Raw genomic sequence first — 23,838 nt, 5'->3', positions numbered from 1 at the left:
CATTTACACTACATTAGTTTAACCATGAAAGGTAAATACATAAATGTTTTTATAGCTTCATCAGTCAACATAAGGTTATGCTACAGCTACAAAGCACCTCAAATATTACTTATGCATAGATGTAGCTTGATTATTTTCTACAGATTGGGAGTTGGATCCTATTTGGTATAAATCATCATAACTTTACTGATTTCAAAGAACTAACTCACAGCATTCTCAGTTAAAGATTTGGCCTCCCCCAAGGAGAAAACTGTCCTTCAGTAATATAAACAAGTGATTAGTTTGAACTGCTTCCATTTATCTAATATAAGGCTGCAATCAGATATTAACACAAAGAAATTAAATGTCCGTGAATATGCTATTCAACAAATAACTTTTATGCTTAGATGCTGAAGCATTTCACTAGACAGCATGGAAAATTACATGTATAATTGTTTTTATAAATCTAAGGAAAATATATTCACAATGCTAGATGAAACTTTAATAGGTGCATCTTCTTAATTATTAAGAATAACCAATTATTAATTATTAATTATATTAAGAAGATGGCCAAATTAATCAATTTACAATGAAAAGGCAAATTCTGCTGTACCAAAATAACTTATTCTTACTATGGCTGAAACTCTGCTCAGCCTGAGTAAATAACCTTTGCATGAGGCCATTTGCCCACTGGAAGCTGCTGTAGGACTGTTTCAGAGCAGCCATAATCCAGAAGTCAGGATTGGGAACTTGCTAATAGAAACAGAGCCATAGCTCCTGCGCCCGTTCCCTCAGGCACCAGCTGAAGGGCATCCAGAGGCTTGAGTTCTGTGGGAAGGCAGTATCTCTGAATCTTCAGAACAACTACATTGCTTCTAACACTTGGCAGCCATCTGTTGCACATGCTTTCTTGCATAAACAACAGTTGCATTCCTGTACAAGCTTTAAATCACTAACTTTGTTTTGCAGTCTCTTAAACTGATTTGTAAAAAGAGCTAAACATGTAATAACAAAATAAAGAAATCTTTTAGTGCTACAGACATTTTCTGTATTCATATTAGTTATGTTAAAATATGTATAAAATCATGTATGGCTTTGGCAAATGTAAAAGTTTAAAGGTTATTAATAGAAATATTTTTTAAAAGGAAAATGCTAAAGCACCAACTGATTTTTCAGCAAACTAACTCTCCACAGTAATAGTTCAGAAAAGCAAGAAATGCATATGTTCTTTATTGTATTTAATTTTCACACATAAAATGTTTTCATATGAGAAAAAAAAAAGGGGGAAAAAAAAAAAGAAACGTCCTGTGAATTCCCTTAGGTGAATAAAACCAAACTAAAGCAACAACAGCAACAACAGCACACTTTTTGAAATGACATCCCTGAACATTAAGACCATTAGCACCCAATACCCCACAACCTCAAAGAAACTATATGTCACTGTGTTACACCACGCTGGAATGAGGACTTCAGAGTAATTTAGAGTAGACCAGTCAGTTCGTCAAGCCCAGAGACAGTTGCTACTTGTGACAGTTCTCTACAGTAACACTCAGCAAACTGACAACAACAGGGTTTTGGGAGTGTGAAAGTTTAAAAGAACATAATTCATATTAACTCTTCAATATACTGTTCACAAGAATGCCTGTGGATACTAACGGACAGAAACAATTACCTCTTTGGCAATAAGCAATATTGTACAATTAAATAATTGAACAGAAAAAGAAAAGATACACCAAGGAACAGTCCTTTGTTTTGGAATGGATCTTTTCTTAGGATCTTTTTTCATCTAACTTCTGTTCATGAGATTCAGAGTAGTAATTGAGTTCAGACCCCAGGACAGAAGCAGAAGCAGTGCAAATACAGAAAGGTAATGATTCTTTCAGCTCTTCTGCAAGAACAATCTAAAACTAGAAGAAAGGTTACTTACCAGTAACCGATGCTCTTTGAGAAGTGTAGCCCAAATGTACATTCTAACAATTCTACCTCTCAATCACAGGACTCATACCTGGAAGGACTCTGAGGAGAGAGGAGAAGCAGATGGAAGACAAATGTATATGTGGACTACACATTGTGAAGAACACCGGTTACTGGTAAGACATCTTTTTTTTTTTTTTTTTTCTTTAAATGAATCCCGTGTGCAGTCTTAGCAGTGAGTGAATCCGAGCAGCTACCCCAGTGTGTCATTATGTGATGGAGATTTCAGTATTTTTCACGCAAGTAGTAACTGCACAACCACTTTATCAAATGCTGCATTGGTTCTTGAAGCACTGGAGACAGATACTGTTATTCCTGGCAAAGGCAAGGATGAATCTCCAGGTAGCTGCATTGCAGGTATCTGGATTCAAAACTTTCCAGAATGCACAGGGTGAAGCCACCCAAGCTCTGGTCAGGTGCACACTAACCCTCACCAGACTCCACTTTAGCAATGTGATAGCAAGTCAGGATTCAGCCCACCATTGCCTTTTATTGTGTAGCGACAACCAAATACTGTGTTTCCCAGTGGTGTAGGGTCTGTAACAGGGTTGAAAAGGTTTGGACCTGTAAAGATAGAAGGAAAGAGGACTCCCAACCACGGAGATGAGAAGTACAGATACAGTCTTAGAGTGTAAGGCTTGGGAAAGTAAAGTTGGAATCTAATTTCCTGGTTAAAATGGAGTTCTAACATAAATGTCTGTAGAAAATCCTGGAATCAAAATAGCTTCTGGTCAATTGAAATAAGCAAGGTTCATCTTAAAATGATGAGGGCCTTCAGAAGACAGAACAAGAGCGAAAGCCTGCAGTAGCTGAAACCATAGTATTAAAAATGCACTAGGGAGGGACTGCAAACACTGACCCACCTTTGAGCAAAATGTGTCAACTCACAAAGATTTGAGATTCTTGTGAGCCTAAGTGGCAAAGAAGTCTATGCCAGGTTTGTCTCCTTCCTGAAAGATATCCAACGAGGACTTTAAACCAAATCTGCCACTTATGATACAGGAGGACATGAAAAATGTAGATTTTTGACATTTATACCCAGATAGGCTCCAGATAACACAAGGAAGAGAGGGCTTCTTTTTAACTCGTTACATGCTACTTCACAGTTAGGTTGTCCATCACTCCTTGTATGCATGACCATTTGGAGAGCAGACAGTAAATTTTCCACGCTCTTGAGCAAGGCAAGTTCAAAGCCACCAGTGTCTCTGTGCTCTGCATGCCTGGAGCTGGGCTGCACTTCCCATGCCATGAGGAACATATTCAGAATTAACGTTGTTGGTGGCAAAAGGGCATCTCACAATAAACACTTGAGTAGCCCCGCTACTAACAGAGAAAGTCACTGGGATAAAGGCAATGAGGTAAGAGGTTATTGGACACATCAGTTCAGCATTTACAGCCACAGCTGTAGACACTGGAGATAAAATCTGGCATGTGACAAACTGGAAGAAGATGACCCTGACATGTCATTCACTGGGATGAATCTCCAGTGGGCAGATACCCAATGGATGACTGTGTTCCCTTTGAAAAACTGTACATCCGTGACAATCATCCAGCATGCAGCATGGGTTGACAGTCATGGTGACAGAGTCTGTTCCCTCTGAAAATAACACACAAAGATGCATGAGCAACCTGACAGAATGGACACAAAATCCTCTCTGGTATCAGGAGGGAGCTAATCAGAAAGAACTGACAGATAAATTCTAAAAGAACATATGATAATACGAATAGCCCAGCCCCATTTATTAGTAGTACAGGGAGTGACTCTAGAAGATTTGTGCAAAGGTTGGAGTTCTCATGCAAAAAATTCTGTGAGAGCGATCTTTGGTGATCTCCTCAGCGCTGGAGCCCACAGGCTCTGGTCTCGGCATGTCTCAGAACAGGCTGACAGAGAGAAGGCTGAGCCATGCTCCAGGACTCAGGAGCCCAGAGCTATAGGGTGAAGCATGTGCACTGACCCCTTGGCTCTAGAATCGCCTTTCTGCTCTGCTTGCATGTCTGTGTCTCTTCTTCCAATGGCTCAGAGCGCTATCCAGGAAAAGAGCCGGTGTGCTCTGCCATCTCTGTCATATCTGAAGCAGGAAGAGCAGAGGGGCAAAACTATTATGATAACATGGAAAGCTTCCTAGCAACAAGCAGAGCTCAAGTACTCTCCTTATTAACATGAACATGTGGACTCATTCAAAGAAAGAGTGGATACCTTAATGTTAATATGCATACGAAAATGGGAAAATGGAAAATTCTGCACCCCCCAATCCAATTTTGATGGTATCTGAACTTTGTGCAAACATGCTGGTGCCAAAACTTTCAGTTTTGTTAAAGTAGGAAGTTCCACAAAAATACCATCATCACAATGTCTCAGCAGGGCAACATTTAACCTCAGATGGAATTGATGTCAACAAAGTAGGAAAAAATGATCCCCAAGGACCGCTCAAGAAAAGTACGAGATAATTCAACCAGTTCCTCTGTCTCCTAGTCTACACTCTGCTCTTCAGCTAGTTCTAGAATGTCTGTAACTCACTGTACAGTTTTTCACATCAAGTTGAGAGAACAGCTTCCCATCCCAACAGGCAAAGGCCCAGTTCTCCTGCACTCCTTATACTTTCCCATTTGGTGCACAGCCACTGTTTACCTTCAGCTGGCTTTGGTGTTTGCCAGACTCCACTGCAAGTAAATTGAACATGTGGGGAGTGTCAGAAAGCAAACACAACAAGAAGAAAGATCACTTCCTGAAGTTTCAGTGAATTAAGTCATTGCAGTCATTTGTCCAATGAACCCTGAGTAAGCCCAAGGCAGAAAGATGCAGGGCTGCCATCCAGCACAAAAAGGGAGTGGGCAGGACAGTGACTGGCATGTTCCAGTCTAAGAAACATCACACCGCTGGGATGCTGGTCCCACCATTTACCCCACAATGGAAATCCCAAATGCTCCCTTATCTCTGGGCAGCCGGGGAAAAAGGCAAGTGGGCAGGACTGCTGCTTCAGTTGCAGCCAGCTGTCAGGTTGGCTTGGTCAAGAAGCCTTGCATACTCTGACCACCTCCGCTGCCTTCTGCCAGCAGTGAGCCACCTCCTCCCTCTCACCCCAGCAACAGCACTCATAAGCAGTAATTACACATGTAGTCACAAGCCTGAAATATGCAGCTGATCTGACTGAAAAGTTACTTGGCAAAAGGAAAGAAAAGAAGAAGAAGAAAAAAGACTAATTTTCTGCTTTCTCAACACACACTCATGGCATGATTACAGGTTTGAAAAGGGGTCAGAGTGACCCAGCTCAGATTGGTTTAATGTGCCAGTGAGGGCACTCTACAGCTGCAGCTCCTTGGAGTCCCTAAGATGCCCAACAGCCAGCGCCGTCCTGTTGCCTCCCCAGCCCCGTGCCCACCCCCTGCCCTCCTGCATGCTGCTAGAGCTGGCTGGGCAGCAACGCAGTAGAGCAGCCACCAGAAGTGTCCATCTGAAAATTTACCATGTTTCTGATATTTGCTGCTTTCATCTGTATCACTTATGTATTCAGGATCACCATACACCTGGATATGCCAGCCTGAGGGAATTTAAAGTTAAAACACAGCTCCAGTGTGTAGCTCCACAGATAAGACCACAAACCTCTACTACTGTGGTGACATACTGATGGGAGAGTCCTCCCATGTCCCTGTGAAAGCACTGGAACATGAAACCCAAAAAGATTTGATTGTGGGACTTGGACAGTTTCTGCACAGATTGGAGATCAGTTTATCTTTACATTCTGGTCCATACATAATGCACTTTATGATACACAACTACAGTGAGGAAAATGATCTAACAGAATTAAGTAAATAATTTTGAATAAATATATTACAGGGATATCTTGATTTTATAGTTTATGATCAACCTTAATTTCAACAATGAAACTGATGACAGTAAATCAGACACAGATATGCAAAGTTCTTCCCCTGATATTTACTGAGTACAGATGATAGCTACTTGGAACAGAATGGTATTCACACACCTTTTTTTTCTTGCATTATTAGACAAATTTGTATTTCTGTGGTTGTACTGAAATTAACATATTCTTGGAACATATGTTTGTTTAAATTCCATGGAAAAGTCTGTCGTTTCTGATGCCTATGGGAGCACAGCATAAGTACCAAGAAAATATCGTTTTAAGCATTCCATTTCTCAGAGGAACAGTGAAGTGTGTGAGAACAGAGAATCTGGTGTTTGGTTTGTGTTTTTGTTTGACAACACTTTTGCCCTGCTGAAGGAAACAGAACATTTTCTTTTGATTTCAGTGGAGTCAGGGTAACGTGTAATATGTTTGCACTTACTGATCTTCTATATAACAGCTTGTCACAATTTTTCGAGCAGGGCACAACACTAAATATTATAAAGTTATATACAATTTTAAAGCCAAATATCACACTTTCATGTGGAAACAGCAGGTGATAAAATAAGTAAACAGTCTTTCATCTCTGAAAGCACACTGAGACCCAGATGCTCCCCACATTCAAGTTTTTCTTTGGAGGTCATGGAATTAAAACCGAACCATAAAAATTAAAAAAAAAATCAAGAATTTTTCCATATAGTTTAAATACTTAAGTATTCATAAATATAATTTCTCTGTATTTCATATGCTTTCATGTATTTTATATAAATGTATTTTAACAATATCTAGAGAGAATTATCTATTCTTTTAAAACAAATTCTTGTGAAGTGAGTTAGGAAAATTATGTGAACTATACCTGTTATCACTCAGATTTAACACTCTCAGCTTCTGCATCTGACCTATTTCATCAGGAAGAAATTCCAGCTTGTTAGAGCGCAGAGACATCACTGTTACATTTTTACAGCTTCCAATCTATGGGAATGAAAAAAAAAACAAAGATGTTAGGATTTTGATAAAATTTATTATCACCAATTTTATGTCAGAAGGTGGCCATTTTTTTTCCCCTATAAATAACAAAGAACAGAAAATACAGAATCCAAAGTCAGAAAATATTGTCCTTCTCTGTCAGAAATCTCAGGGAAATGCACTACATTACATTACCTGAACTACTGGTTTTGAGTGATATTCTCATCTTTACATGAGTTTATTAGTTTAGTTTTTATTATTTTACTATTGAGTATGTAAGAAAGATTTGGTATTCAGCACTGTGCAGAAATAACTGCTTTAAGAGATAATTTGTCATAGTATGGATGAAGTCTTAGGCCTACCACAAACCATTTCAATCTAATTTAGAAACAGAATCAGCTTCTCACTTCTCTGGGCAGTTCAGGAAGGAAATTCTCATCCACAGCCAACGTCCTCAGGTTGTGAAGGTAACCGATGGTTGAAGGTAAGGACTCCAACTCATTACAGCTGCAGTCAAATTCTTCTAATAAAGATAAACTGAAATTGTAAATGTAGTCGTTAGATGCTGTACAAGGGTTAGGTAATAAAAATTAACAATCTAAAACCTTTGAAAGTTTAAAACCATCACGCTTCTTCAGATGCCATACCCTGAAGATGGAAACTTTATTGCAAATTTCCCCAGAAGTCTATAATAATACAACTTTAAGAACTATTAGGAACACTGTTTATCAGTCATAAGTGGTAGGACAGTTTAAGAAAGACCTCTGAGCTTCCCATATTATCATTCTTACTTTTTGCAGTGAGCAAGTTTTCCAAGTATTCCAAATTCACAATGATCAGGGCAATTCATACTAAACTGAAGAGCCAAACAAAAAAAATATAGTCTTAACACACAAAGACATAGAACAGGTAAAGAAATATCAGCGGTGAGCAAAATGGAAAAAAAAAATAATGCAGAAATTGCCTTCATGTACATTCCAACTGATGCACTTGACATCATTTCTAAAACAGATCAGTAGTGAAAACAATGAACTTGGATCCAAACTCAGCAAAGTAATCTCAGCTTGCTTTAGTCACACACAGCTTCTGTAAAACTGCTTATCTTTCACATGTTGAGAATTCTGGCTAAACAGCGATCTTAAAAGTATATCTGTATGGCAAGGACTGAAACAAAGTAGACCAAAACAAGTCATCTCCTAAGATTCAAGTTTTCCCTTTGTAAAAAACGGAATAATCTCCATTACTTTCTTTTAGTCCTTTCCTTAAATTGTTGTATTCTGTCAAATTGTGAGAAGAAAGAGACTTGAACTTTCCTCCATGCAATCATATTTTCAGAAAAGGATGAAGATGATTTCTCTCAAGTTCTATGATTAGCAACATCTCCCTGTCCACTTACGAAGGGACTAGATGCCCAGAAGCATTTTCCAAATGTGTTGGTAGATCCAATAAAAAGTTTACCTCTGCTACAAGTCCCGTATATACATATACCTATACATATATGTATACATAAATGTACACATATACATATACAAGTCACAGCTGCTGGACTAGACCTTCATTGTATGTCTAACTTACCTTTACCCCAGTTTCTTAATTAAAAAAAAAAAAAAAGGTCTTTTAACCTTCAGATTTTATGAAATGTGAAACCAGAAATAGACATTCCTTACAAGGAATTCTCAGAACTTTCCTATAATTGCTGTGTTTCAGTAGACTGAAAAGCCAAAGTGAGTCATACAGCGATTAGCGCAAGAGATGCATGGAATATATCCAAAAGCTCTGCTAGGTTTTAGCTTTTCTTTAATATAAGCTTTGCATCTACCATAATTTATTTCAAACTAGTTACAAACCAATTTCAGTAAAGGCATAATCCAGACATGTTTACCTACTTCATACGGAATACATGCTTTGACAAATGGAAGTCCAACTTGAAGACTTGTTAAATTGAAAGATGTGCACATTCTTCCTTTTACTGATGATAACACTATCAGAAAAGCTTGAAAATAGATAAACTAATTTTGAACAACTATGTTTCCAATGGAAATCGGAAGCTCTGATTCTCTGAACTGTAACTGTGCAAGTTTCTGTGACAGCGAAGAATGACTTTATCAGACAATAGACTTTTATTTGAAAGATATTGTCTGGCACAGACATTCCCAGCCTCTTTTCTCCCTGGTGACATCATCAGTAGACAACAGAAGATGGCCACAATAAAAACAACAAAGTCCCCATAAAACTATAATTTATCTCTGTAACTACTATTGTTAAATAATACGTAACTCAGAAAGTGATTTTTCATTCACCATGACTTGATGAACAGTATGTTGAGAATAACAGCTATAATTACAATCATGCTAATTTAGCTAAAATGTCATTAACTTTAATGTCTTCTTGGGCTAAATTCAGATTGTTCTCTATAGATTTAAAGAAGAACAGGCAATAATCAGATATGAACCTGCCACTCAGTTTGGCACCCATTAAAATGGGTAGTTCTCAGTATGTGTCCTAAGGTAGATGAGGAATATTTTTAGGCAGATTAGTAAAGAGACATTCACGGAGAATGAAGACTGCCATGAATAGAAGAGTAGTTCCAGCCTGTCTCAGCCCCGTTTTGTACAGTCACAGACTTTTTCTCCCGACAGCCACAGCAGCATAAATCCCAGGTATTAGACACACCCACCACTATCTGTCCAACAACAAGCAAAAGGAATTCTGTAGACCCAGGAACAGAAATTTGCACTTTCATTTGCAGCATCTGATACTGTCAGATATGGTGTTGACTAGAAACATACATGAAACACTCATCTGACACAATATGCTGGCTCCTGAGTTACTGCACCATTACCTATGTATGGGGCACAACCTTCCTCATGACCTTCCTACCCAGAAGGTGGGAGCATGGGCACTCGCTCAGGTCCTGTACATACAATCTCCAGTCCCTTGGTCTGATTTGTAAAGTACTTAATCAATATAAATCCTCTGATAAACACATGCTTAAACGTTTTATTAAGCTGTGTCTACTGTGCGTAGTATACTGCAGGGTCCAACTCTAAATGCCACTTACAGGCTTGCCCTTTGAACAAGACTGCCAAAAATGAGGGTGGTGGCTCACTGCTGCTCATTGACTCAGGCAGTGCTGAAGTGCTCTGTGTCTCATCATGAAATTGGTCCCTGGAGGGAGAATTCCCTCCTCCACATCGCTACTCTTTGTGTGACAATAATATACTCTGCAGTGGGTACTATGACTATCATTCAGGAGAAAGAGACCCAGTAGGAAACTATCCAAATGGATGAGTCAGAGAAAGGAAGTTCATTTTGATGTGGGAGACACTGTCCTCATTAAATGAGGGAAAGTACTTCATTTAAAAGAAACAACCAATCATTCAAAAATAATGTGATAATATTAGATGATTAACCTAGTGTTCTGCAAATACACCTTTTAGAGCAGCAGTAAGCAACTCTTCAAATACAATTACGGATCCACAACAAACAATACTGGACAGATATTAAAAAAGAAAAAAAGAAAAAAGAGGGAATCCTCTTCAATCTAAACCAATCTGAACAATTCAATCAATAAGAAAGCATTGTCATGACAGGTTATAAAAATGATCCTCAAAACTGTTAAAGATAATGTTTGACGTTATATCAACCTTTTTGCATATAACTTTGAGCCTTATGAGCTTTCACAGTCAGAAGTTATTGCTACACAATAAGATTTTCTTTTTGTCATTCATTTAACCAATTTTTACTACACACTGTTAATATCACATAAATCTAAAGGCACTGCAAGAAGTAGAACATAGCAAGCCAAACCCCAGCTTTCAGATGTTACAGTCTTCATAGTTCACAAATTTGGATTTTCTTTTCCTGAATGTCATATAAATAACTAAATTATTATTATTGAAAATATTACTATAAAATGGCTGCAGGTGTAGCACTAGCTATAGAGGTTAGAGATTATTTCTATTCTAGAGACCTCACTGTCCTATCATATTTTTGAACAAGTTCCAAAAGCTTTCCAGGCTTTAATTTTGGAAGGCTCACAACAGCACTGGCTTAAGAAAAATACTCCTGATGAAGTGGTTTGTTGAGCTAGAACTCGCTGAAGAGAGAATAGTTTTTGGACTGTAAGCACAGGCACAGAGTCTCAGAGCAACTCTGCGCACAGATGCCAGAGACATCGCCTGCCCCTTTCTCCACGTTCTGTGCTGACAGCGCGGGGTTGGTACAGCCATGTGTTCAGTCACACCAGACAAACAATCATTTCTTAGGCTGAACTCCAGTTCTTCTGCATGAATACTAGTGTGAGGAGGAAGATGAAAATGCAAGAGCTATGGCTGTAAAAGCTGGCCAGGGACCCTGCATTCTGATTTTTTTTCCTAATGCCAGTTTAGATTGAATTACAGAAGTAAAATATGTAGAGGAAAGGGGTATCCTACAAAAATGCCAATGTTAAAGATATCTTATGATAGAAAGGGATATGTGTTGTGTGAAACAATATAAAGAATCACCTATTTCTGTGTACGGAAGAATAGTCGTACGTGGAAGTAGGTGGTTCTTTACATTGTTTTGGAGACAGGCTTGAGCCTGCCTTGACGTTTACAATAAATTGTGGGTTTCATTAGGCAGTAAACTCAGGACCATAGAGGAAAGCTCTGCACACAGCAACACAACAGAATTTTGTACCAACGATCATATAATATCTGACAAAATGATATCTAAAGGGCATCATTAGTGCTTTTCATAATAAGTTTACTTATAGAATACTTTCACATTTTGATGTATACACCTATGAAACTGTCATGACTCTTCCATTTATGTTACTTCAATATTTTCAGACATCTTCATACACACGAGGTTTATAGCCATTTTCTTTCCAGCATTAAGTCCTAGCTGTTGCTATGGAAACAGACATATTGCCCCAAATACTTATACTTCTTATACTTTTGTTGCTCTAATCATCCAAATTACAAGTGATTCATACAGAAGATACCTCTTATGTTTTTTGTCTTGAAAAATATGATACACTTCACCTTCCCGTCACTTATGCCAGTGTAAGTCCACAAAAGTAATGGTGTTGCTCCAAGTGTAAATGTTACAAGCTGCATGTTAGGCACACATTTTGAAATTACTTTGTAATTCAGTACATCTTCTCTGTCTTACTTTGTATTCAGAAAAAAAAAAATACATTCCACAAGCAGAAGGGAAAACAGATTTTTCTTAATGTTGAAAATCTTGAGACTTATACTCACTTTCCGATTGCATTTGGCAGAATCGTAAGCTGATTGTCATCTACTTTTAAAGTTGTCAGCCTTTTCAACAGTCCTACAAAACAGAAAAGAAGGGAGTAATAGAAAAATATTTCACCCTTTTTCGCTTTCTCCAATATTCTTAAATAAGCAATGATGTCTAACTTAAAACAAATTAAGTTCTATATTTTAGAAAATATACAGTATACAAACACATTCTTGTCCCATTGAATATATGTTTCATCAAAATGAAGCACAGATTAAACGTTCAGCTGGATGGCAACAAGTAAAATATTAGGTATATTTCTGAAGTCTTGAAAAAAATGAAAAGACAAAAAAATAGCAATAGTATCCTATTTTTAGGAAGTGCAGTATTTCTACTTGTCTATGAATTATCATGAAGTCTCATCACTACCAAAAACAAAACAAAAAAACAGAATTCCTCAACTATAAAAACATGAGCTATGGAGTTCTCACCTATGGAGTCTGGCAGTTGCTGCAACATATTTGATGACAACAGGAGATCTTCAAGTCCTTCACATCCTGATATGTCCAAATCAACAGTTTCTATCCTGTTTTTTGACATATCCAGGTACACGAGCTGTTTTAACTTCCCTATAGACTTAATAGCATGTTACAAAGTGTTACTTGAACAGATAGAAACTGCTTGCCAATCTCTAAATTTAAAGACAAACAACTGTAATATGGATTTATATTTAGTTCTCTCAGCATGCTTTTTTATTTATTTCACCAAAGCAGTATCAGTAGTGGTCTAATAGCCTCCCTGTTCAGTAAGCCACAAAAAGAAAGTCTTAACTATGGGACAGAGCTGAAAATTAGTTTCTCTGTGACTTTTAAAGAGATCAGGTGAAAATTCTAAGGCCTATTAAGATGCTATCCATTGTGGTTAAACGAGCCTTTAATTCTGCAAGTCAGCTGTACCAAACTAAGTGACACACGCCACACTAATTCATGTGTTCCAGATGCATTAAATCTGCTGAAAGTTTGAGCTCTCCAAGTCATCCAGCTGTATTAATTCTTCACTTGGACACAGATCCAAGAGACATTTACTTGCAATTCACGTCTACTTGTACCAGCAGGCCACTGGAGCTAGATACGCAGGCAATGCTTTTCTGTGTCGTACTGATTGTCTACATTTGATAAAATCTAAAATTAGACTTCAGATATTCATAGTTCAATTATAAGAGGTTAATCCCAACAGTATACTTTGTGAATACAGTGTTTAATTGCCGCTATAACATCAATGAGCAACATGACAGAAATTCTTCCCTAATTTCTTTGAAAATCTGTTTAGCATGCAAGAGTTTAAGGCTATAGAAGTAATTTGCTTCTTGATTCATTACCACAAGATGGTCACTTCATTATAGACATGAAATTTCACCAAAAAAAAAAATCAACAAAAGAAAGTGCTGTTGTTTTTCCTATACTAAAACCTACAAGTGGAACAGCACAGAGATAGCACTGCTGGGTTTACAGTGAGTGAGCTGGATCTACAACCAAATGGCACAGATATGATTGCAAAGGAGGAGTGAGATAAGGCAGCACAATACCATTACTAGAAGTTGCCATCTGCTTGCAGTGCCTTGCATTCACATTAACACTTTGTGATACACAAAAAGTACAGACTTGCTACAAAGAAGTTAAATGAGCAATATCAAAATTACATTTCAAAACAGATAAATGAACATTTATGGTCTATAAGAGAACTTTATAGATTTGGGTAGACCATGGCAATAGCCTGTGAAATTGTATGGATTCTACAAAAGTTTTCGTGTTTTTTTTGTTTTTGCTTTTGTTTTTTTTTTAAGTTATTTACATATACTAGTGGTTATTAGTGGTTATTTACTGTACGTATGAAAAAGGCTAATAATTTTAGACAGCTTTATTTGTTAAACAATATGAATATAGCTTGCTTTTCATCTCCTACCTTGCTGACACCTGCTCTCTGCTTCTAAATAGGCAGTTTCTTATTATCATTATTCAGATCTGTGTTGTTGTAAAAAGGAAAGAATCTCCCTTTCATCCCAACCTTTGCCATTCTAACAGTTGAATATAATCTTTGTTTCTAGCACAGACTACTGTTTTTTAAAACCAAATTATCAACACTGGAAACCTGACAAATCTCTGAATCTTAAAATCAATTCCTATTTGGTAATTCCTTTCTAATTCTAGGAGTCAAAATTTAAGGCTGGTATTAACTGTTTTAAACAGCCTGTCTTGGAGAATGTTTTCATAAAACATAGGATCTTACTAGAATCAGATTTAGTAGACATAAATTATTCCCTGAAAATAATTAACTTTCTTGGGACTCAGTTCCAAGATCTACAGAACACCTTCAACTCTGAACACCCTCTCTAGGGATTATGATAGCTCAGCAGGACTCTGTCTGGAACACATTTTAGCACTGGATATATTAACCAATTTCATTGTCATCAGAAAAGAAATAGAATAATGGTTAAAATATTTATGCCCACACCCTTTGTATAGCTGATTTCTTCTACTCAGTTACACTGCAGCAATAATACTGTAATATTTCTGTTCTTGATCTCCAGTTGATATCAGAATCAACAAATGGTTTCAAAATCAGCCTTTTTTTTTCCCAGTAACAAAGTTCTCAAAAAGTGGACATTTGTACAGTGACTGAAGATGACCATTTGGTCATCCTGCCTAACACAAAATGAAAAATGATCATAAATTATTTTAGATTAAAAAGAGTCCTTGCTCAATGCAGAAAATTGAATTTTGATTAATAAACGTTCAAAGTTGAAAGAGGACATACCACTTCTCCTTACAACGCCTAAATGTTTTTATGCTAGATCTATTTCTAAAAGTTCCCTGCACCAGTGGAGCATCATTATGTGAAACATAAGATCTGCTACCTGTGTGGAAAAAGGTTAATGACTGGGATCTCTTTCCCCAGTCATTGTTGGTTAATATCAAATTATTTACGTCAATAAATACTGAAAAAAAATATCCAAGTTCTACCATGGGGTAGCAAGAACTCAGAAACAGCACTAATATAGATCCATGAGCCTAATGGTTAGATTTTTAAATAGTTTTTTTTTTTTTTTTCCTAAATGAAATGCTTTTAGAATGGAATGCTATCTTCATTCCACTGTCTCAGTCACTTCTAGAATAGTTGAACATGTATGTACCACCTGTTTTCTTTAATTTTGTTTAGATTACTTAATAATTCCTCTTCCTTCTTAAAAGTCAAGTAGGGTTTTATAAAACTGCTAGTTAATGTATGGTGTCCGAGAAGACAACAGTAAACAATTTCCCTTCACAATAAAAACTACAAGAGGTTTAAATAAAACAGGCACATTCCCATTTAGACACTATCATGTAATAACACAACATTTAAAAGGTCTTCATATTTATGTCTGCTTTTAGGGTATGGCTACTATATTATTTTTTGATAACAACTAATTCACTTTAATTAACTTTAACTAGGAATATGCACCCATTCAAGAAATGCACATACATTCGTTTACTGCAGGGTAAATAGTTAATTATTAGCTTAACAGATTTGATTACATAAAATAAAATTTCATACCCCAGGTAGTATTTGCAAAGAATTATTGTCCATCCACAATTCCTTTAGATTTTGTATTTGTTCGAGAACCTCAGGCTGAGGAAAAGAATAGATAGTATTATGGACAGTTACAGACACCTGTTTTTTTTTTTTTTTAGTTAAATAAATCAGTATTTTCTTACAAAAAGATTCCCTCTATCTTTTTTTTTTTTTTTTTAGCACACATCACAATCTCAGATAGCTAATGAAACAAACAGTATATTAAATGAACTGAATTTACATGTTATTGCTCTTTTTAAAAACTTGTAAGAAATGTAAGAAACCTTTGGAAATGAAATGAATACAAAGAAGAACTCCTTAGAAGCTCTTGTTCTTAGCAGCTTATTGGCAGTATGCAATTTATGAACAAGGCAAATAAGTGAAGTGAGAAATGTGGAGTTTTAGAAACAATCTGCTGAAAAGAAAGACCAAATCTCATCTTGCAGCACATGTTAAACTCTGCCTTTTACATAATTTATGGTCTCAAAAATAGCTTAACAGAGACTGGTTCCTGAATGCTTTCCTGAATATACCACATTTATGAACTATTTAATGTCTGTAATTGTCATATTCAATAGTTAAAACAGCAGCATGCAATGATCAAACCTTAAAATTACAATAATATTAAGCTGTAATCGGATGTTCTATTATTTTCAACATTATAGATGTCAGTGAGAGAAATAGAAAAGGGCAATTCCCCTAAATCATTTCTCATTCATTACAGCTGTGAAAATTGAGAATTATCAGGTCACCAACATTTCCATGTTTCAGCCTAAGCAGTATTTTTCTTTTTGATGAAACACAATTTTCACAGGTAAAACAAGACTTTCAATGTGCCTTAACTCTGTAAAGTTGTAGAGATTTTTTTCAAAGTCTGCCAGAAACTGATAAAATACTTCATTTGCTTCAGAATGAACCAGATTCTAGCATGTGAAAAGCCTATAGTACTAGTTCACCAGAATTATTTAAACATTGCTAGAAAAAATGTATCTGTCTAACATCTTAGGACCTCATACTGACCTCATACTCAACAACCTCATACTGTTTCTGAGAAGTGTCAATTCCTACAGACATTGTAAAAACTTCCCTGAAGGGAACAGCAACTTGATTATTTTCTATACTAAGACTTGGGAAAATTCCTGAAAGCCATTCTATCCCAGGGAACCTGCTTTTGGTGTAAAAAAATTACTTCTGCTAACAGTAATTTCTAATATATTTGGGATTTAATGCTAGATTTTAACACGTAATTAACCCAGGTATTTACAATAAGATCACCAATTCATCTCACACTGAAGTAGTCCAACAATAGCAACCGGCTGAGAATGAGAATCACTTTGATCTGAGCAGCAGAAGCTTGATGCAGATGAAGTGTACTGCCTTATCGATGCTGACCTCATGGAAGACAACAAATCTATTTTACAGGTAAATGTGACCATAACATGTGGCCACAATACCGTAACGCCTTCCAAGTAAAAGTTTAATCTCCCAAGCACAGAACATCCAAAACGCACTGGCATTCTATTAAGAAAAAGCATTTCTTACCAGCTCAGAGAATTCATTATTGCCCAGATCAAGTCTCTCCAGTTGAGTCAGTTTATGCATTGACCTGTAACAGATTAGGAAATTTCTAAGATGAAATTTTTCCTTGGGAGCAGTCAGTCAAATTTTGCTTACAGAATAATAAAGCTCAGATGATATTGTTGTTGTAAGAAGAGTTACATCAGACGGACATTGTTGCAGATGAGAACAACACACTTCAGCTTCCCGACATTAGCTGAAGTTCTAGAACTGCTAGGATAGCAACAATTATTTTAATATAAAAATGAACATACAATCTTGGTATAATTTTGCAGAGTTGCTCAAGGAAAACGACTCATTTATAAGCAATGGAAAATAATATAAATCATGACATCTATATTTGTAATTTTATGACCAATTTCTTTGTAAACTACTAAAAGTGTTTAGTCTCTTTACAGCAAAAGTACAATGGATGCCTGTTACCTCCTTGAAACTGCATCAAACTTCAGCCATGATACAAGAGCATTTTTGTGACAAGGATAAGCACAAAGCCTGCACACTGCACAGCTGGAGCTGAGCTGAGGCTTGTTTGGGGTCCTTGTGTTGGCTTAACAGACTGCACTGAGCCCACGGGGTCCTCTCCTCTTGGGGCTGCTGTATGGGTGACCTGAAACAGGGCTTCTGTTTCGGTGGTGAGGAAACTAACTCACACCAAGAAGCAATGGTATTCAGTGGTTTTTAGTGACACTCACTGTCTTCCAGTAGCTTAGGAAAAATCTAGCATCGTAAATGGATGAAAAACAGAAAACAGCTTTCTAATTAAACGAAACATTTGAGATTCAGGCCTTTAACATGCTGCAAGGCACACCTAGGCAAGTATTCCTCCCTGTGCAGTCCGTGGCCGTGCAGCGCTGTGCTGCACTCAGCTGGCAGCTCCCGCCTGGGACCCTGCTGGGGCGAGAAAGGCTCCACGCAGCCGCAGCTGCAAAAGGCAGGGTGCAGATGACAGCAAAATAACCAAAGCAGCTTATCCTCTTCACAGCATTATGAAGGAGAGACAAGTAAGAACTTATCACGTGAAACTGAACCAAAAGTATCAAATATGCATGATGTAGTAAAGGGCTTTAAATGACGAATAATCGGGATTTATGTCTGCAACTGATCACCACGTAACGGCCACAAAGGCACTTTCATTGCCTGGGCTCAGGTGACTCAAACAGTGAAATAAGACGAAAAATGAAAAATGACTAAAAATGACTTGACGAAATTCCTGATTTATTGAAGTGAATGGAATAAATCTCCCAAGTTTATCTCTGGATTTGTGCTGTGAGGAAGAAATGGTTATTTCTAGTATAGCTTAGACCTATGTCACACCATATGTGGACTGACTCTGAAAACTATTTAATGTATCAGTTGTCAATAAAGGTAAGCTTTTAAAAATACACGGAAGTTTTAAAAACTATACTGAGACTATATCGTGGTCACTGATTCAAAGAAGTAATCCCAAAGCAGCAAAGATATTTTCAAAATGGAAGGAAAATTGCTAGGCAACTTTTTAACGTGAGCTGAAGGACTGAATGTGCCTGAAGGGTGGCAGTGCGGTGATTTCTTTTATTGGAACAGATGTTCTGCTGTAGAGTAATGTACAACTTTGCTTATACTGGACAAAAAAAAAAAACAAAAAAAACACATTTTTCTAAGGATGATTTACACCCTGATAGATATGAACTATTGCTACTTCACACCTTCCCAAAATGTTAGAATCCCATAGTTGTATGAAATTAAGATCATGAAGTTGCATTCAAAATTACTATGAGATTAGAGAGTAAGAGCAGTGTCCTCACTTGAATATATCGATCTTCATGGTTTACGATGGTTGACTTTTAAAGTAAGTAAATGATTTCAAATAGTGCACTCAATGCTTTATATTTAAAGAGGTTATTACGTTTAAACCAAATAGCTTTATAAATATTACATACAGATTTTAATCATTTTGAAAATAAAATGGAATAATGAGATTATATTCCTCCAGGCCTGATAATGAAAGTTCTGCACTAAACAAGGCATTTCAGACATTAAGGCTTCCAGGGCCATAGGAGCTACTGCTGCGCAAGCGGTGCAACACGCCAGGGAGTGCCCTCGGGTGCTGGCTCGCAGCTTCCCTTCTGCTGCCTCAGCACGAGTGCTTCCTCGCCCAGCTTTGGCTCCTACTGGTTAGCTCTACCCAAGTAATTCCTGGACATATCTGGGAGACAGCCTGGCCAGGACCCCTTCCAAAAGGCAGGCAACGTGGTTGCCCTGTTCTGGATAAAGTCCAAATTTAATAAATTAATTACTGCCTTTATTTCCGTGAACAAAACTGGAACAGGATAGTATCGCTGCTGTAGGACTTCTCTTTAAGCCCTGGTAGTCCAATGTGCACACAGTACTACATTTTGGTGGTGTTAAAAAGAAAAAAGAAAAAAAAAAAAGAAAAAAAAAAAAGATAAAAGTAATTATTTAGTATTAACCTTGAAATTCTATTTAGAGGCCATCTGAGGTACTCAGCGTTCATCCTAATCCAAAAAAAAAGCACACTCTTCCTTGATGGGATCTACAATATCAACAATTTTTCTCTGCAATTTCTATCAAAAGTAAAAATGATTATTAAAGACGCTATGGCTAAAAAATGGAGACCTGTTTTGACATTTGCATTATGGAAAATGAGATTGTGATGAGGTTATATAGAGAACATTGATGCATATTTATTATGATAAAACTTTACCTCATGTTTAGTTTTCTAAAATAGGAAAAATAAATTATTTCACAAGAAATATAAATGCCATTTTTCAGTAGTAGAGTGGAGTACTTTCTACTAGGCATATATTATTAAAATGAAAAAGCAGGTAGATAAACAAATATTTAGCCCTCGTTTAAGAAGTTATGTATTTTATTAGATTTCTTTAATTAAACAGACTCTTTGACTGACCTACTGCATTTCTCCACCTTTCATCTTAACTTCAAGGAATGAATGTTAGGGTCATAACTTAAGATCAAGTGCCACATGTGCTTCTGTACTTTATAGAAATTAATGATCTGCAGAGAAAAGTTGTTAAAAGACATCTAGGACTCTTAGGCAAATAGTTCACTGCTGCACCAATCAAGTAATTTCTTTGATAGGACATCCTGTATCTAGCTCGTTATTGTTCATGTAACATTATTTCCACTATTTTCAAACACAGAAAATTTAAGCAAGGTAATGTATAAAAGCCAGTGCATTTACACAATGGTTTTGGGAAATGCAATGCCAAGTCCTTTGCAGCTGATGCCATCAGTACTGTGAAACTACTGGTAATATTGCTGCAGGTCATACTCCTATATTACTGATTTCTTCAGTGCCTTCTTTGTTCCTGTATCTCTGTTTTGACCTTTGCGGCTTTCTAAAATGTTCTTACATGTGTTTATTACTGGCCTCTTTTATTTTTTTATTTTTTTGTCCGGTTCTGCACAATCTCTGTCTCCTGCCAAGTCTTTGAGACTCAGCAACTAGGTTATTTCTGCTGATCACATGGTGTTTCGGAAATACCTCAAAACATTCACAGATTACTTTCAAAATCTTTTAATCTTTCAATGCTGAAGTCACCCTAATGCAGATTAATTCATGATAACATCTTCTTTTTAATGCCTTCTGATAGTTCATCTATTTAGTACTCACTTGAGCTCACTGTTCTCCATAGTTTCTCTATATTTTTCTTCTTCCTGTCCCACATCTTCCATCTATCTGATCAATAATCACAGATATCTTTGAGACAGAAAAGTAAAAGAGACCTTTTGTTTGTTTGCTAGAATGAGTGGTAGTTGCCTGCACAGCTCCGAAGGGGTTAGCACCTAAACTGAATGGAAAATCACAGCAAGTTTTTGACTACAAGGTGCAAAACAAGATGTTGTAGTTTAAACCTAAAGCATGGAGTGGTTAAATCCAACACTGTTGACTATGATTAATCAAGACTGAGCACACAGATTATTAAACAGAAACGACTTTTTATATACTCTACACTGACTCCCCTTTTAAGTTAGTAATACAACTCTCGATTCATGCTCCCCAGTTCCCAATCTGCTTCTTACTGCCTTTTTGCACTTAAAGTATTTATTACTTTGAATTATTATTGCTATAAAGCCAGAAGGAATAATGAAAATATTTTATCTTTCAACAGTAACTCTTCAACGTGCAAAAGTATCTGGAAGACAAGAAGCCGTTCACAAAGCAATAAGCACTGCACTGGCACAACAGATGAGGACACTAAAGAAAGATAATGATGTCACCTGGACAATGTGAATATTTTCTACTCCTTTCCCCAGAGGATTCTGTTTTATATTATGCTCTCCATTAAAATTCTAGCAAAAATATATTTTTAACTCCTCTGGTCCTCCAACTGCACTGTAATTCTCTTTCAAAATATCTTGCAAGACAGAGAAATTTTACAAAGCCAGACAAAAGCTAATTTTTTAAAACAAAGCTGCAACATACTCAAGTCAGCTCATTTACACCCCCTTTCTCCTTAAATAACACATAAATCCCTGAAAATGTTTACATTTGGTCTAACTTGCTCCTTCTAAAACTTTCACCATTGTGTCTTAATTGATTTAATATTAGCCTAGTTTAGACTTCTGGCGCTTAGATACAAGTTGTAAATTTCTATACAAATTTTTAGATTAAGTCAAGTTAATGGAGAAAGTAATTACACTGGTAATTGCAAACACTTGATGACTAAGGACAGTCTTATTACCATAAAGAATCTCATTAACTTTATGAGGATTCTTTACACTAATGTGTGCAACCCCTGGCAGTATGTGCTCACAAGACTGGACTCAGCTTACGAAAAATGATTACAATTACTCAACCACAATTTACCAGTTGCCGTTTTGGAAATCAAAGTATTTCTGCTTAAAACAAATCAATCTGACCCTTCTGAAGACCAGCCACTTGTTCAGCAGTCAGGCAGTACCCACACTTTTAGCCTGAATGATTAGGTTGTGAAAAACAATTAAATATTACAAATCTTGACTACAGGTTTCACTCCTAAGTACCATACAAAGGTTTTATACCCTAGGAAACATCTCGGCACGTTAAGTGAGCATTGCAAGTTTATCTTTATTTACACTTGCAGACGTTAAAAGTTTTCCAGTTACAGCATTGGCTGCATGCACATTCACAAGTATCACTTAGTACATTGGCTTTATAACTGAAATGAGGAAATGTTACATATGTTTACAACAGACAGTTCTAGTGAAAACTTTTCTCTCAAAGGCAGTATTACTTGTGGCTTTACCGTTCTGCATTAAAATTAATAAAAGCTTCTAGTGATTATGTTTCCCCATGCCCATGTTAACAATATGCTCCAAGAATAATCAGCCACAAGGCTGCAATTACCTGCTAACTGGAACTGGAAGCTGAACAGCAGCTTTTCTCTGGTATTTACATATATAATTACTGTTTATACACACATGGAATTATGCGTCTTGAAATGTAAAACTCTGAAATTCGTCAATGATGAAACGAACGGTAATTTTAAATTACAAACAAGTTTGGGAAAACTTGTGCATTTCATACTGTCTTCTACCTTTGAAAAAAACCTTCTACTTTAAAGGGTTTGTTTGCAATACTGTAAGTTCGTTATAAAAAAACAACTTCTAAATACAGCTTTGAATCATGATTGCATAATATCTCAAGACAGTCAAATAAATAGTTTCAGAAACTGCAACATTTATATGGAGACAGATTAATTTCATTTAGCTGACGCTGTATTAAAAGATAAAGCACACTGCCAAATGTACCCAAGGGAACATCATATGAGATTTTCCATTATCTTGTGATATTTTTGTCTCTTTCATGTAACTACTTATATTTTTCTTCTGCAAGATCCATTATATATTTTTTTATGTGGGGTCATTTTATAAAGATGGAAAAGGAAAGGTGCAATTATGAGTAATGCTCAGTTAAATATTCATTGCTTAAATGATGTAATGTAATTTAATTAATGTGATAATAAAACTTGCAGCCAAAATTTTCACATAAATCTTTATCCATATCACATTTGGATCGATTCTTCCACTCATAACTAACTGCAGGAGTTATATGCAGAAGATCTAATTCTCAGCTGTTGAAGTGGACCTCACAGTAGGTTCAGAATCAGGTGCATTTTTTTAGTTCTACACACAATAATGGACTGTAGATCTCAGAAAACAACAAATGTGTGACAGCCAGTGTAAAGAGTAGCTCAGACAGCTTACTGAATACTTGGTGAAAAATCAACATTGCTTATAATAGTTTTAATAACATTTGCAATCCATAAACTGTAACTCATATTACAAAATTCAGTGGTATCAATTATAATTCACGGTAATTACGTACACTACCTAACATATCTTTATGTTTTTGCACGTTTGCTTTAGTTGCCTTATTTAGAAGTTACATTTCTACACACTGTTAACACTTCAAATAACCAGGAAAATACCTTGCATTAACAGTTTCATAATAAATAAAGACAGAAAAGACTCAACTACGACAACTTATTTTAAAGAAACCATGGCGTTACCACCAAAATCCTGGTCGGTTTTCTGACAGATACGAAATGGTGATTAAGTGAAGGTTTATTCAAACCTTCAATCACAAACTTCCACACATTTTTGATTTTTTTCTACATACAAAGAATTGTACTCA

The 23,838-nt window shown here is 36.5% G+C and overlaps 1 protein-coding gene across 1 annotated transcript in view; it reads right to left on the bottom strand.

Annotated features, from left to right (window-relative positions):
• Positions 1 to 23,838, bottom strand: part of LRRC7 (leucine rich repeat containing 7) — a 119,352-nt gene that overhangs the window by 41,184 nt on the left and 54,330 nt on the right. The window contains 6 exon segments of the mRNA XM_040564939.1: positions 6,670 to 6,785; positions 7,187 to 7,316; positions 12,029 to 12,101; positions 12,503 to 12,647; positions 15,603 to 15,677; positions 17,163 to 17,226. Of these exon segments, the coding sequence (XP_040420873.1) occupies positions 6,670 to 6,785; positions 7,187 to 7,316; positions 12,029 to 12,101; positions 12,503 to 12,647; positions 15,603 to 15,677; positions 17,163 to 17,226 (603 nt within the window).

The sequence above is a fragment of the Cygnus olor genome, chromosome 8 (genome assembly GCF_009769625.2).
Source record: "Cygnus olor isolate bCygOlo1 chromosome 8, bCygOlo1.pri.v2, whole genome shotgun sequence".
Lineage (NCBI taxonomy): Eukaryota > Metazoa > Chordata > Aves > Anseriformes > Anatidae > Cygnus > Cygnus olor.
Note: the sequence above shows the minus strand (reverse complement) of the source record. Positions and strands in the feature narration are given on the sequence as shown.